Source organism: Nelusetta ayraudi, unplaced genomic scaffold, assembly GCF_046127955.1.
Source record: "Nelusetta ayraudi isolate G7.1 ecotype Tasmania unplaced genomic scaffold, CSIRO-AGI_Nayr_v1 ptg000120l, whole genome shotgun sequence".
In the NCBI taxonomy this organism is placed as follows: Eukaryota; Metazoa; Chordata; class Actinopteri; order Tetraodontiformes; family Monacanthidae; genus Nelusetta; species Nelusetta ayraudi.
Genome location: NW_027466170.1, coordinates 280,196 through 295,173, shown reverse-complemented (window position 1 = coordinate 295,173; position 14,978 = coordinate 280,196). Strand labels below are relative to the sequence as shown.

The following is a 14,978-nucleotide window of genomic DNA, read 5'->3' as shown; positions in this document are numbered from 1 at the left end:
TTCACGATTTTATCTTATGTTTTACATGCCTCAATGACAGCACTCATCGTGTTGTTTTTACATTGTCTTAGCCACAGCGGTATTATTCCAATTTGATCTATTTCATAAGATGTTTTTACTGTATTTTATGTTCTAAGTCTTTAAGTTTTAAACTCCCAACTGTTTCCTCATTGGGGGGCCACCACACTGGGTGCTATCCCTGGTCTGCCAATAGGGGTGCTGTCGTTCTTGTACCTTGGGCCCAGGTCCCTGGGTGGCTCCCAAGAACCAAGGGCCCCTTGTCTGTCTGGGTTGGTGTGGTCTGTGGGGCAGTGCAGCGCAATTTCTTCAACTCAGAGCCTCAGTGCCTTGCCATGTGTCAACAAAGAAACAACAAACTTAACACAGACGGTTGCATCTTTTTATTACACACCCAAGAATCATAAATAGACAGCAATAGACAAGGGACTGATGTGTACAGGCTGGACTCCTCCTCTGCTCCTCCTCTCCTTCTCTTAGGCCTTCTTGAATACTTGATGGCAGACTTTGTCGAGCACAGTGAGTTCCTGCAGGAGATAAGATGAACCTTTAGACACTCCGACATGATGCAACGTGTTGCTCTCTAATCTGCCATAATTAGCAGCCGTGGGATTCAGATACGGATCGGTTATCTGCGCTCCCATTGCCCATGGACACGAGATAATATCTTCCCAGCTGAAGGGTGAAAGTGTTTGGATGCGGCCCTTGCTTCTCACCAAGTGGAGCAGGTCTCCCTCGATCCAGTGTTTCCAGCCGCGGTTTTCCTTCTCCCCCTTCTGGACGCACACCAGCTTGTCTCCGTCCCAGGAGACCAGCGTCTGACGTCGCAGGACGCGAAAGAGGAGGAGGAAAAACACCGACCAGGCGTCATGCGTTTGATTTGTTTTATTCAAGTGGCAAAAGCGCACAAATGGAACCAGACCCACCATGACTTTGCGGTTGTCCAGGGCCTTGGTTTGCTCCTCAAACTCCACCCCCACGGTGTAGTTGACCTCGTAGTTCCTGAAGGTGCTCAGCGTCTTGGTCTCGAATTTGTCGCCGTTCTGCACAATGACTTTGGTCTGATGCAGGTGGATGGCGATCTTCCGGGTAGCAAAGTCGATGTCTGCAAGGGCGACACAAAGTCAGAAGTGGCGTCGACCGCAGGAGGTTTTTGTCTTCGAGTTGATTTTCTGATTTTGGCCGGGAGCCTGATTCAATCCCGACTCGATCCCTCTCAGAGCAGAGAAAGCACCGGGACACCGGTAAACTTATTTTGATTTTCCACTCCCGCTGCTCGTTCTGAGAGTCTCATTTACCCTTTAAAACGCTCTGAGTCGTCACGGACCTAAATCAGTTCCTCCTTCCCGGTGTCAGCGCTGGGCCCTGCCGGAGAACCTCCGCCCTCCTGATGGTCTAGATATTCAAATATCCTATTTGCTTTCCCTGTGAAAATTCAATTTTCTCCCATCACTTTCCCCGACGAGGAGCCCATATTTACTCATCTAAATAAATATTTTCGACCCATTTCCATAAGGATGTCATTTCCCTTCTGCGTCGCCTGATGGAAATGAGGTGCAGGCGTTCAGGATTTCCTGGGTTTTCTCGCGGCGCTGTTGTTTTTTTTTTGTTTTTTTTTATGAATTGCAAATAAGAAGTTTTATTTTGAATAATGAAGGTGTTTCTGGCTCTGATCAATGACACAGTGAAAAAGAGCAAAGCCAGGCAATGGGCTTCTTGCTCACTATCTCTTTCTCTCTTCATATTTACCTCATCGTTTTATTTTGTTTTATGGCACACTAGCCGACTGCCTGATCCAAGATCTGGATCTGACTCCTTCCCCTCGATGGATAAGGAGGATGGAAATGCTGAAAGGAGCGAATCAATATTTATCTGGCACGGTAACAGTCGGCAAGCGCTCGCAGGCTGGATGGCAACTTGGGCTGACAGCAACTCAATGAGGAAGTAAAGCAGTGCCACGGTTCCTCCCCCCACCACACACACACACACACACACACACACACACACACACACACACACACACACACACACACACCCCACACGCTGCTTCTCCCTCTGTCTCGTCACACTCCTTTTCCAATTTTCTGGCTGTGCTAAGCCCTCCTTAGCCACTCAAACACACACTTCAGGCAACCCAACCTCTCCTTCTCTGATGAGCTACAAGCCAAAGTCCCGATTTCTACTCCTGCGACATGCATCGATTTTTGGGCGGAGAGTGTGTGAGACTTACCCAGGGCCTTCATGACATCCTCAAAGTTCTCGTTGCTCACCATCTCCCAGCGACCGTTGTAGTCTGCAGGCATTTTGATTGGTGTAGTAATGCGTCTGTGTTTGTGTGTGTGTTTGAAGAGAGGGGCGTGTGTGTGTGTGTGTGAGTGTGAGTGTGAGACAATTCAAGGGCCCAGCCCTTTATATACACTCTGAGCATCCAAGTGCATACGGACCAAAGGACAGGGTACAGCTGATAACTCCCCTGGCTCGCTGTGTGTGTGTACGTGCAGATAAACTCAGTAGGCAGTGAGTGGTTTTTAACGGACCACACACACTGAGAGAGCAGCATGTGGATGGAGGCTGATGGGTTTTCAGAAAAGTACTCAGGCAGGAAGTATCCGAATGCTTTAGAAATATAAAACAGAAAATAGTTTTTCCTGCTATGTTGACGGTCAAAACATATTCAACCATCATCCAAAGTTTTCCGTGAGGGGATTAAGTCGTGCGACGAGTCATTCAGGGTCCTCGCAAGCATAGAAAATAGAGCTGCAGTGGTGCAGTCACTCACAAGCAAGCTTTTTACTCGTGCAGGCATTCGATGCAATGCATTTGTCCACTTCCGGGCCTGGATGCCTGGTAAGAGTCGACATTACTTCTCTATTACAGTCCTTATTTCCTCCCATTAGACCGGCTCCAGCAGAGAGGAGCCCTAATGCACTTGGATGCAGGATAATGGATCAGTGCTAGAACTTTGAGGAGCCGTATCTGCTATGCTTTCTCTTCTTTGGTCTTTTTTTTCTGAGCCTGTGGTGAAAAAATGGTGCAAAAAGTTTCGATTTCTGTCGATTGTATTTTGGCTCCACAAGAGTGTTTTTCACCAAACGTTGGTTTTAGGGAAATGAACTTGACTATGCATCTTCATAAATTATCTGGAGGTACTCTGCTTGCACTTTAGAAGGTAAACACGATGATGGTTAGTTTTCTGGTGTCAGTGGTAAAGTTAAGTTTGACGCACCAGGTCAAAAGTTTGTGAAATGTACTTAAAAAATAATTTTAATCACTTCCTTTCTGGATTTCCCTTCACATTTTTTTTATTTAGTTATTTTTATTTTTTTCTTTTGACATGTGGCCATAATCAATATACACTTTACATCACTATGCTGTGGTCATGACACTGTGTAAAAGGGTTTGAGGTGTCTGATTCAGTCAGCGGCAAGTATCTGATGTGGATGGAGACAGGGGTGGGGGCATGTGGAGGGTCAAAGGTCAGGCAGATTGTGAGCACATATCACAGCTGATAAGACACACACACACACACACACACACACACACACACACACACACACACTGTGTTAACTGCCACTTATTATGCAATTTTACTGTGTAAGCATCAATACCAAAAAAAACCCCACAACTGCTCTTCATTAGATTAGATTAGCGATTTTTCTTTATCAGTCGACATACAATCGGCCACCATACAATGAAGCTGCAGTTCTATAATGCACACTGGAGCTGGCATAGGCTCCAGCAGACCCCCGTGACCCTGAGCTCGGGAATAAGAGGGTATGGAAGATGATGGATGAATGAATGATGAAAAAAAACACATTAAAACACAATCGCAGCTCATGAAAATTGCATCATAAATATGAAGCAAGAACTAAAGGCAGCAAGGTACAGTGCAGGAGAAACTGCGTAAGGACTTGCAGAGGTCAGACTGACAAAGTTGTGCAACACATTCCGCGTAACATGTTCTCACTGTTTTTTTCCCCAGAGGTTCGTCCGACGGTGTGAGTTTGCCTTGTTCGGCTCAATGGAGCACTGCCGGTTGCTTTAGGGGGCACATTTGGCCAGTGATGTCAAAGGGATTGTTCATATGTGGGATAGAAGGCTTAACAAACTGGTTGAAGTGGAATCAAATGCCAACGGGCCATGTCGCAGAGGGAGCATAAAGCTAAATAGTCTGGCTTTGATTCGACAGTGAGCGTAAGAGTGTAATTGAGAAGAGGAGTTGGGTGAGATCTGATTTATGAAGACATTTATTTTTAAAACACAAATTGTAGCACAGAAGTGGATGGTGTATTTCCCTCTGCCTGGCCACTCCTCCTGTCAACAGACAAATATATCATAGCTTTCAAGTCCTGGTTGATAATGTTCACAATTCCCATAATCAACCCCGTTTTTACTTTCCTCCCATTTAACATTGTGAAGAAACATTAACAAAGTGACATTTACGCACTATGAAAGAACCTTTTAAGCATCTATTTCCTGACCAGCTCCCAGATAATACAGGAGAAAACCACAACATGTGACTCTTACGAACGCACAGTACTGTACCGAGCTCTCACAACACGGACCCCTTTCACTGTCCCGACGACCGGTCTCGCTGACTGGGTGAACATTTTTACTTGTCTCGCCACAGAGGGGCGCTGTTGCTGCGCACCAGTGCTTGCTCAGCACTGCTGGGGACCAGAGGCAGCGGCAGCAGCAGCGGCAGCAGCAGCGGCGGTGGCCTGCACTGTCCGTTCGCAACAACGGCGCTGTGATCAAAGTTGAGATGACTCGGCGCCATCTGGCGAGCGGCTCGCTGGAAAATCTGCTCTCTGCGGCCGGCTTTGTCAGGTGAAACGGAGGTCTGGTGGGGCGGAGGTCTGTTTGAAGGGAGGAAATGGAAACGAAGACTCGGCAGCCTCGTGTGGGAAGCGTTCGCTGATAATTGTTTCTTGTCGGATGGAGGGATTCGTGCGTTCACACCAGGCATCTCGAAAATCGTATGCAAATGCAATTAGGGATGCTTTTAATAATGCATGACTGCAGATTCATTTTGAATTCCGCCTAATTCACACCTGATGGCGCTTCCTGTCTGCCAGGAACTCGGAGCGCTGTGCACAGTTGCCGAGTGGCTGCGGCTGCGTGCGTCGAATGTACAACCGCTGCGAGCGCAGGACGGTGACGAGCATCTGTCTGTCTGCTCGGGCCTTTTCCCAATGAGAGTTGAGGCTTTCTGTTTGTGTGTTTGTCAGTCTGTCCGTCTCCAGCTAACAGTGTTGTGCATTCCGCTCTCTGGTCGCGTCCCCACTGTTCCCCCTCGCCCCCACTGCCCCTCCTCCACCACCTCCCGTTTGCAGTTTGAATATCCTGCACAGCGCAATTCAATTTGCTTCATTAGTGCGCCATTCAAAGGAAAGTATTACCCAGTCTTTACATGCCTGTGCGAGTCCCTCGGCGGTCTCCTTGTCCCTTCCCCTTCCTCCTCCTCCTCCTCCTCCTCCTCTTTGCCTGTTGTTTCTAAAAACATCAAAGCTTAGATTAATGGCAGCCCTCCGAGGAGACAGAGAAGGAGAACTCTGCTCTTTGTTATGAAACCGTCCTCGTGGATTTCAGCACAGAGTACATACTGTAATGCATTTCCATCCCACCCATGGACTCTAATAGTGCGGCGTCTTGCTGTGTGCTTTGATGTCCCAGAGAGAATTGAAAGGGGGCCCCAGTGTTCCCACACAATTGGATGATTTCTCTCCGCCGCTGCTTTTATCCCCCCGCAGAAGCCACAGAAGCTCGGCGTTGCATGCGTCAATACGCCAGCAAAACCGTGGGCACGTCAGAGGAGATTGCGAGCACAAATGGAAACGCGGACCACGACGCGCGCGCGGCAGGCTCGCACGCACGCACGCACGCACGCTCGCACACACACACAAGGAATATTCTCCTTGTCTACAAAACCTCTGCAATTTCGTGTCGCGGATAAAAGCTTGATGCCTTGCAGTCGCCTCTCGCGACCTCTGCTCGCACACAAATAGGCATGCGGCTCTGCCGGACAGCATGAATGAAAATCTATTGACATCAAGGTTGGATAGCCTTGGTATTAACAGAAGAACCCCCCCCCCCCCTCCCACCCCACCTCCCATTACCACCACCACCACCACCTTTCAGGTGCAGGAGTTGCAGTCTGGCGGCGAGCAGCCTGCGGAGGCTCATTCCGTGGCTGAGGGCGCCCCCGCTGGCAGGTGAGGGGCGCTTCATTCATCATGTCCAGCTCAAATAAAAAAAGAGAAGAAGAATCAGTGTTGTGAGCACTCGCATCTTCTCATGAATGTATGCATGCACTGTAAGCGCTCGCCTGCGGTCGCTGGTCCACTTACGCATGCTAAATGCAACCCCCCCCCCCAAACACACCAGTGCCACCACGCCACACGCTTGACCGTAGGCACTTTGCCGTACACGCCCACGTTGATCTGGCCCGCCCCCCCTCCACCTCCTCCCAACCCCCCGCTGCTTTCAAGGTGCACAAATCAAATCCCATGTTGTGCAACCCCCCCCCCCCCCCAAACCACCGTCGGCCTGTGTTGCTGCTGGTCGACCGCCCTCCCCCCTTGCATCCAAAATAATCCCCAGAATAAAACCCACTCTGTGAGCCCTTTTGCCTTTCACTTCTTTCTCCCAGAACGCCCCCCCCCCCCTTTCAGGAAGTTGGAGCTAGAAGATGGAGAAGGTTGGAAAAAAAAAGAGGCAATGACAGTGTTCAATATTTCATGTTTTCCTCTTGGTAATTCCGTAACGGCTGGAATGGGACCTCGTTTTTTTTACCCCCCCCCCCTTCTCCACTCCCCACAGAAACATTAAGTAACTGTGGGGACTGATTGCCGGAGCTCTGTGTTTCTCTCCAAAATAGCGCCTGGCGGTGATGCATTATGTATTGGGTTTCCTATGTGGGTCTTGAAAGGGGGCCTGCTGGTCCTGAGGGGATCCACCAGGAATAAGAGTGTCCAGATTCGCTTTCTGCCCGCGTAGGACGTCGAACAGGAAGCGGATGGAGGTGAAAGATGGCTTTGCCCTGCGCTCGCTCCCGTGTTTCTGCGTCGGAGGAACAGATCGCATTAAACACCAGGCAAAGCGGCAGAGGCCATTCCATTTTCCAGACATGTTTCCAGAAGCATTTGGGTTTGTGTCAGTTTCCCGTGGAGCCAATCGTATGTTTTCATCCGCTGCTGTTTTTGTTTACCTCCTCACCGCTTCAGAAGCAGAAGCTGCGGCCAACACTGAAAGTCACACGTGTCACCACGAGTGAAGCATGCACTCCATTCCGCTAGCACTTTGGCCCCTTTTTGCTTTCGCCATGACAGCCACTCGTCCAGAGGTCACAGCTTTTGTGATGTCGAAACTCTGCTGTCTTGCAGAGCTGCTGGATCGCTCAGACGTCCCGCTAACCTTTAACACAAAGTGTTCCGACTCGGCCTTTGAATCACATCGGGCTCCACGACTCCAGTTGGTGTAGATAAAACAGTGGGAGGCATTCTGGTGCTGGCTGCCGCTGTTGCTAAAGAGAGCAATATGAACACTGCGGCTCGGAGCTGGTTTGCATTTTTAGATTAAAATTAGGACTAAAATGATTTGTGACATGGTGATGCATCACTGTGAGCAAAGAGGCTGAGCTAAAGCTGTCCCTTGCACCTCTGGGAAGCCTTGAACAACAGCAACCCTGCTTCACTATAGCAGTCTTATTCCTAATGTGATTCTGAATGGAGGATTCAATCATTCACACATATTGCCCCCTCTTTGCAAACCCTTTCTTTTGGCTCTTTATTCAATGGATCCACTGGATACGTGATGTTCCCCAGGGGGTTATGGTTGTTGTGGCTTCAGCAACATTAACAAGCGGATGAAGCGCCATAGAAAGGTTTGCGTCCTTTAATGGCTCTCAGTTCTCTTTCTTCCCGCACAACAACAAAACCCTCACAGATCTGGCGATGCTACCAAACATTTTAAATGCTGGATTCTGCCTGAATCAAGAACCGTGAGCTAATAATAAGATATTTCTCTTCCAATTTGAAGCCTGCCCGCGTCTGTATCCTGAGACACTTTTATTCTTCTACAGGGGCATTTCCCCCCCCCCCCGGCTCTTTGTTGCAACCTTCAAATGTTTTCCTCACAGTCTGCAAGGCTCTCTGATCGGCGAGGGGAGGAGCCGTTCGCATATGAAAGCCTGTTCGGCCGAGACGGTTGCCAGTCCATCTGGGCGGAGATGGAGAAGAGCTCCAGTTGTCACAAACAGAGTCCACTTCTGTCGCTCCCTTCAAGGCAAACCTTGCCTTGCCGTGCCAGCGGCGGAGAAAGAGGAAGGAGGACGAAAAAAAGAAATAAACATTTCAAATTGAACCCTCCAACAAAAGACGGAGGGGGAGGCAGAGTTAAATGAAACGAGGGGAGGGAGAGAAAACAAAGATAGATTGTTCCATCACCTCTAATTCTCATTCCGAAGGTTTGCCGAGGACTGTCGCTGCCGCGCGGCGCTGTGAGGTGCGGGGAAGCGGGAATGAGAAAACTTTGGCCCAGGTTCATGTCTAATTTCTCTCAGTTATTTGGCCTTTCCGGCTCGCGAGGCTTTCAATCTTGGAGGCCTTCGGGGGGTCCAGATTATCTCTTTTCGTTTGGAGAAAATGAGCTGAGCTGGAAGCTACATTACCTCCCCGGCCTTATGTGAGCTAATTTTTCCCACACCGCCATTAACTCGGTAAAGCCATTTGGAAATGCACAGTGGAGTGTTTCATGTTCATCAGTAAGTGCCTGGCATTCCCTCAGTCAATTATCACCAGAGCTGTCTCTGTGTGATAATTCGCGCCTCGGGCTTGGGTCTCTGCGCCAGGACGAAAGTAGTAGAAGAAGAAGAAGACAAAAAAGGGAGAGAAAATAACAAGGGATGATTTGATGAAAAGGTTCCGAGCTGAGATTCTATACAATTCCACCATTAATTCCCTTATTGTCACAGTCAAACCAAATGAAATAGATACATACATGCACGACGCATCTGTTTGTTCATCCAATGTTGGTCATTTCCACCATTGCAGCCCTCAACATGTGGGGCATAAACCACGAAAACCACCTAAAATACATTGAAAATCATTTACAAACTACAAAAAATTCAAATGCACAACCTAAAAACAACAAAGAACTTAAGGTTAGGGTACATTTACAAACAACAAAGTCACACAAAAACCTGGCAATGCTGCCCCGTGATTGTTTTTGTTCTTAATCCCTGTGAAGCAATTTTAGGGGAGGGACTTTGATGTTGACATAATCCAGAATACAAGTGAGTTTAACCTTTACATGTTGACGTACTGGCTTTGTGTTGTGGGTGTTTAGACATATTACATTCTGTGGATCAGGAAATGAGGAGCAATTCTTAAAACGACTGTGACTTTAACATGAAAAGCTCGCTGCACTTGTATCTTCTGTAAGACGTTGTGACTGATTGTAATAACAGAAAGTACAGTGATTAATACATACAAAGTCTTTTCCTCTGAATTCCGGCAGAGAAGCACCTTGTCCTCACTCCTGAAATGATGAGTGGACGACTGCATTAAAAAAAATCCTCTTTCGATATGCAGACACTGAAAAGCTGCCCAAACACAGTTGGGTATTTCTAGGAATCCCTCCTATGAAGAAACCTTGCACATTAAAGTAACAAGCCCACAGTTTTGAGCGTGTCGCATTTTAAAATGTGACTTGTCTGCACTTATGTGGGAATCTTTTGATAACGAGGCCGTTCTCTCTGCATTTCGACCTTTCCACTTAAAAAAAAAACAGGATGAATATTTTCTGCTGTTTTGTGCGTCTACTCAAAAAAATCCCTGCGTTCTGCAACTTTGTTCCTTAAAGCAACAAGTGCACAAGCAAAACCAAGTCAGTTTCAACAGTTTTAATGAGACAAGAAGGCATTTTGATTGTGTGTCTGCGCCCTTCAGAAGGGTCATCGACAAAAAAACCCCAGCCTCCACACACTGCAGCGACGGCTGCAGCTGCTCACAATGACTTTGGTGTTGCAAACAGATTCAACCTCAGACAGATGTGTGGCACTCCAGGTGAGGTTGTGGCTCTGGTTTGAGGCCAAACCTCAACACAAAGCCACAGAAGGTTAAATAATCTGGTTGGTGGCTTTCATCATGACAGCGGCTGGCAGCCAGTGTGTTGTATGTCTGTTTGTCATGGAGAAGAGTGAATTCCACATGGTGCGTTGCCAGGACTGTGTTGACGTGGACGCACAGAGACTTGAGACGGTATCTATAGTAACAAGTATCCTTGACTCTCTTAAACAGCGCGTTCTTTTGGCACGCCGTCAAATGTGCCTCCTCATAGCCTTCATGCTTTGATGTAACTAAAGCTGGTAATCTGCCAAGGGGGCCGCAAGTGTTTTTTTTGTTTTGTTTTGTTTTGTGGTGTCTGCTGTACGTTTCGTAAACACAACGAACCGACCTGAGCACGCCGGGTTTCTCGTTCCTGTTTTCGAAGATTATTAAAGATCAAAAGATTAATGGAAAGAGGAAAAACTACTTTTTCCTTTCCTATTTTTCCTGCCTGCACCGACCCCCAGTGACCAGTCTGTCCTGTGTACCCCAAATGTTGGTGGCAAACATTATTTTCCATGATCTGGTGTGATCCCCCCCTCCCCCACCCGCCTCTGTCAAGGCTGCTTCCACTGACTAACGAGGTCAAAGTGGAGCCTCAAACAACCCGAGGAGGCTTGAAAATGTCAGCTCCCAGTCCGAATTATGGGCCAAGTGTTGTTTATTCAGCTTTTTGTCCGCACCTTTTCTTTCCCCCCCTCTTTTTCTTTTTCCATATTTGCCTCCGTAACCCCAATTTTCCGTCTCCAGCCAGCCGAGCCGGTCCACGCTGTCTCAGCTAACATTTATTGCCAGTTATGGGCCTTATGAATAATTGATCCGGATTCTATTTAAGATCCTGACGAGGACAAATGGTACTGGCCTGCACTGGCCGATATTTCTCCCCCCGCTGCCTGCGCCGCTTTGCCGCCACATTCATTCCACCCCCCCTCTCCTCCGCCGCCCTGTCCTCCCCTCGTCTTTCCTTTCTCGCTCAACTTTCCCTTCCCTCCGCACCTTCGTCTTCCAAATCCCCGGCACTATTTTAAGAGCTGGGTTTCCTCCAGACTGCGCCAAGGGTACGGCGGAGGCGTAGCCGTGGCTCCGTGACAGATGATGCCGGCGTCGGCTGCTGGCAGATAGCGCCGCCGAGGATTTATCTCCTCGCTTTTCGTGGTCAACTGGCCCTCAAGTGTCGTAACCTGGGAGATCGTTTGGAAAAGACGACGCAGGAATGCCTATTGGTGATAGGAGCCCTAACGCTGGGATCAATGCCCAGCGTGTGTTTGTGTGTGTGTGTGTTTGTGTGGAGGAAGTCCAATCTATTAAAGGAGTGCGTGCATGTGTGTGTTTGTATAGCTGGAGGCTGGAGATACAGAGCTTCCTCCACCACGCTGAGGCCACATTCCAGTTCAGAGCGGAAGATCATTAGACCGCGCACATGCTGCTGCTGCTGCTGGTAGTGGTGATGGTGTCGTGGGTGGAGGGATGGCTTGGAGGGGGAGGGTAAGGAACAGAGGAGTATGGATCCAATGGAGCGCTGTGGACAAACACACGCACGCATGCATGCAGGCAGGCAGGTGTGTTTGATTCGCTCACAGCTGCAGCCGTAATGAGCCACTCGCCCTGCGCTCGCAGCCGCAGCCCGGCTCCCTGTGCGCTGAGGCGGCCCGTCGACAAGCTCTCCTCGCCGGGGAAGATGGCGACTTCTCGGGACGGCGAGGGCATGCACGACAAACCTTGCAGCAGGAACACGCTCACCCCGAAATCCCCCCCGTCCCCCAGGGCCATTTTGTTCTCCCATCAGCCCTTTCTCCCACTTTCATGAGACTATTTTATGTTGGGCCCTAATCACCTGAGTCATCCTCTTTCGCCGAGTTCTCGAGCTGCCCCGCTCGCCGCCACGCTGCACTCCGGCGAGAACAAAACTGTCCAGAGCAGCTGCTGCTGCTTTGGGATGTAATTCACAGAGATGGGAAAGTGGCCTGAAGTGGGCAGCAAGATGAAAGGGCCGCAGTGATGAATGAAAGGCCAGACTGTACCTCAGATGGATTTCTTTCCCACTTTTTAGTCATGTGTGTTAATTTATATTTTTGTATATATATATATATATATAATTATACATACATATATACATACATACAAAAAAATCCATCTGTGGCCCAGAAGAAGGAGACCATTCAGACCATGCAGTCTAACCACCTGAGCTGATACACCATCCAGCAGTTCACACTGTGCACTGGTACAGTTTGCGAGTGACATGCGACTTTAAAAGTGAATAGGCTGCAGCAACATTCTGATTCTGCAGAATGAAACTTCTTGAATCATCTCATGCGTTCAGTTCAGAGTCGTTAGTTGCTGTTTGTGACTCAGTAATCACAAAAACCGCCGGACGTCGGGTTTGTGCTTTCCAGGGAAAGAGAAGGAAAACATCTATGTTTCTTTTCTTTTTTGTGGGTAAACTGTGACACACTTGTTGTTGTTGCTTTGCTGTGTAACAAACATGGTGCCCCACTGACAGCTTAGCAAGGGTGAGTTCTACTGCTACTGCTGCTCTGCCTCTGAGTTTGATGCTGGTGGACGGCCGTTAAGCCTCATGCTGTACTTTCCAGGGGAAATACAAGCAAACATTTTTCAGTGGACGAGCAAAACAAGTGGTTATCTTGCCCCAAAACTGCATTTAGAGTTCAGATTTTATTTGAAAATCAAGTGAAAACACAAGATTACCAAAATACTAAAATTAGAATTTCAAGAGACGGAGCAAAATGCAAAATTGGCTTGACACTTCAGTTTTTAAAGGTGACAAGTTGTTGCGTGTCGAAGGTGATCTTTGAATCACAGGGGTGGAATTGTCAAGTGCCTCAGATTTCTGAAAGTTTTTAAGACCCACCACCCAAAGAAAGCCGCCAAAATGCACCTTCTGACCAGCAAACATATAATCTTCACAAACATGAACTGACAGGCTACTGATGTTGAGAGAGAAAATTCACAGCTGCTGACATCCAGAGATGGTCTTTCTTTTCAGGCCATCAGCAATTCAAAGTGAAAAAAATAGCAAAACAAAACAAAATGAAACCTCAATCTACATAAATTTCACTGCTGTCAGGATAAAAAGAAAAGCGTAAAATGAGCCAGTGTCAAAGCCTTGTGTGTGTGTGTGTGTGTGTGTGTGTGTGTGTGTGTGTGTGTGTGTGTGTGTGTGTGTGTGTGTGTGTGTGTGTGTGTGCTTCACAGCAGCTTGAACCTTCACCTGTGCGGCAGCAGAAGCTTTTTACCGGCTCCTCATCACACATCAGCTCCTCCACAATAGATCAGGCGCAACACATTTTATCGCCCCGGTGGTCACGTGCGTTACTGCACAACGCAATTTCATAGAGTTCGAGGCCCATCGCGAGACCTCTGTGATATCTCGCAGGGGGCTGCCGCGAAGCTGCGTCCTTTGCATACAGAGTGTGGAAAAGTGTGCGCGTGTGCGAAGGTGATTTGTGGAAGTGCGGTCACACCTGTACACTTCAGACTGTTTATGTAATCTAATGTGTTTTGCAGCATTAATACCTTTTGTGCCGCAACTACACTGAGGCCCGCTACACTCAGAGAGGGAAATTAGCATAATGTTTGAGCCATGCACATTCATCAAATATGCACTTTCCTCACGGGGAGAGGGGGAAAAAATAGATGGGTGTTGTGTTTTCCCACCTTCTTAGGAGATGTTTAGTAAAACAAACCGGTTCCGTTTGGAATAAATTACGGAAAATGAAGGTCTTCGCCGGGGTGAAATACAAATCAGAGGAGCCCAGCGTGCTGTGCTGTTAGGTCACTTCGGGAAGGTGACCGGTCACAAATGGCACAAATGAACGTTCAGCAGGTTCGAGGGGAATCTCGCAGAGGCCACTTCTCGCGAGGTTCCTCCTCCTGCGTTCTATGCGAAGCTCTCTGGAAATAAAAGTTGGATTCTGTACGAGAATCCAACTTGCCAAGTTGGACGATCAGGGAAACGCAACTGGAATTTAGAAGGTTTTGATGGTGCGTAAGTCCCTCCAGAGATGGTTGCACATTTGCCGCTGGGTCCCCTCGGCTTTTAAATTGTCTGCCTGAGGACATTTCTTTTTAATTGCCTCCTTATAATTCATTGAAGCCGGCCAACTTTTTCCTGTTGGTTTTTAATTCTCTTACTTATTCCTAATTAATTTCATTTCAATTTTTCAAGCTGTTTTTGTGCCATGACTTTTTTTTCTTCTTATTTTTCTTCTTATTCTCTGTTTAATTGCTCGACCCTACACGTTCATGTGTTTCTTGGGTTGCTTGTGAAAGACTTTATTGATTTTATATTATTTAAATAATACTTAAAAAAATAACAATAACATGGTTAAACCTTGATACAAAGGGAACATGAATGCAATGAATCAGGCCTGCAATATGTATGTATTAGATGCCCAATTTCTCATTACTGGTAAATTGCACTGCTTCTGCATGAATTGAGGTGACCGTGTTTTTGAGTTAGTGCTCATATTAAATACATTTAAGAACATGTTTGCTGCTGAAACCAACTACGACCCAACAATTTGTTGTTAATGCTGGTAAAATTTCAACCCAACTCAACTAAAAATCCAAGCCGTTAATCCATAAAGTTGTTCTGATTGATTTTAGGAAGGAGAGAGAGAGAAAAAACAAATCTGTTAACGATGATATTGTCTAAAACAACGACAAAGCTTTTTCCACTGCCAAAACCATCCGCCACTCGTGATGACTTGCAGATCTCCCCATAAATATTAATGTCCTAGTGACTGTTGACAAGTGCAGAAGTGCACAGAGAATGCGAATGCAAGATTTCGATCTCACCAAAGCAAAGGGACAAGTTTCTAGTGTTGTGAA

The 14,978-nt window shown here is 47.6% G+C and overlaps 1 protein-coding gene across 1 annotated transcript; it reads right to left on the bottom strand.

Annotated features, from left to right (window-relative positions):
• Positions 1 to 378: 378 nt before the first annotated feature.
• On the bottom strand, positions 379 to 2,371 carry LOC142903897 (retinol-binding protein 2-like). The gene is made up of 4 exons (XM_076049786.1): positions 2,249 to 2,371; positions 945 to 1,123; positions 735 to 836; positions 379 to 545 (listed from the first exon to the last, which is right to left on the bottom strand). Exons 1-4 carry the CDS (start codon positions 2,319 to 2,321, stop codon positions 495 to 497), a joined length of 405 nt encoding a protein of 134 aa, XP_075905901.1. The 5' UTR covers positions 2,322 to 2,371; the 3' UTR covers positions 379 to 494.
• Between the last annotated feature and the right edge of the window lie 12,607 nt (positions 2,372 to 14,978).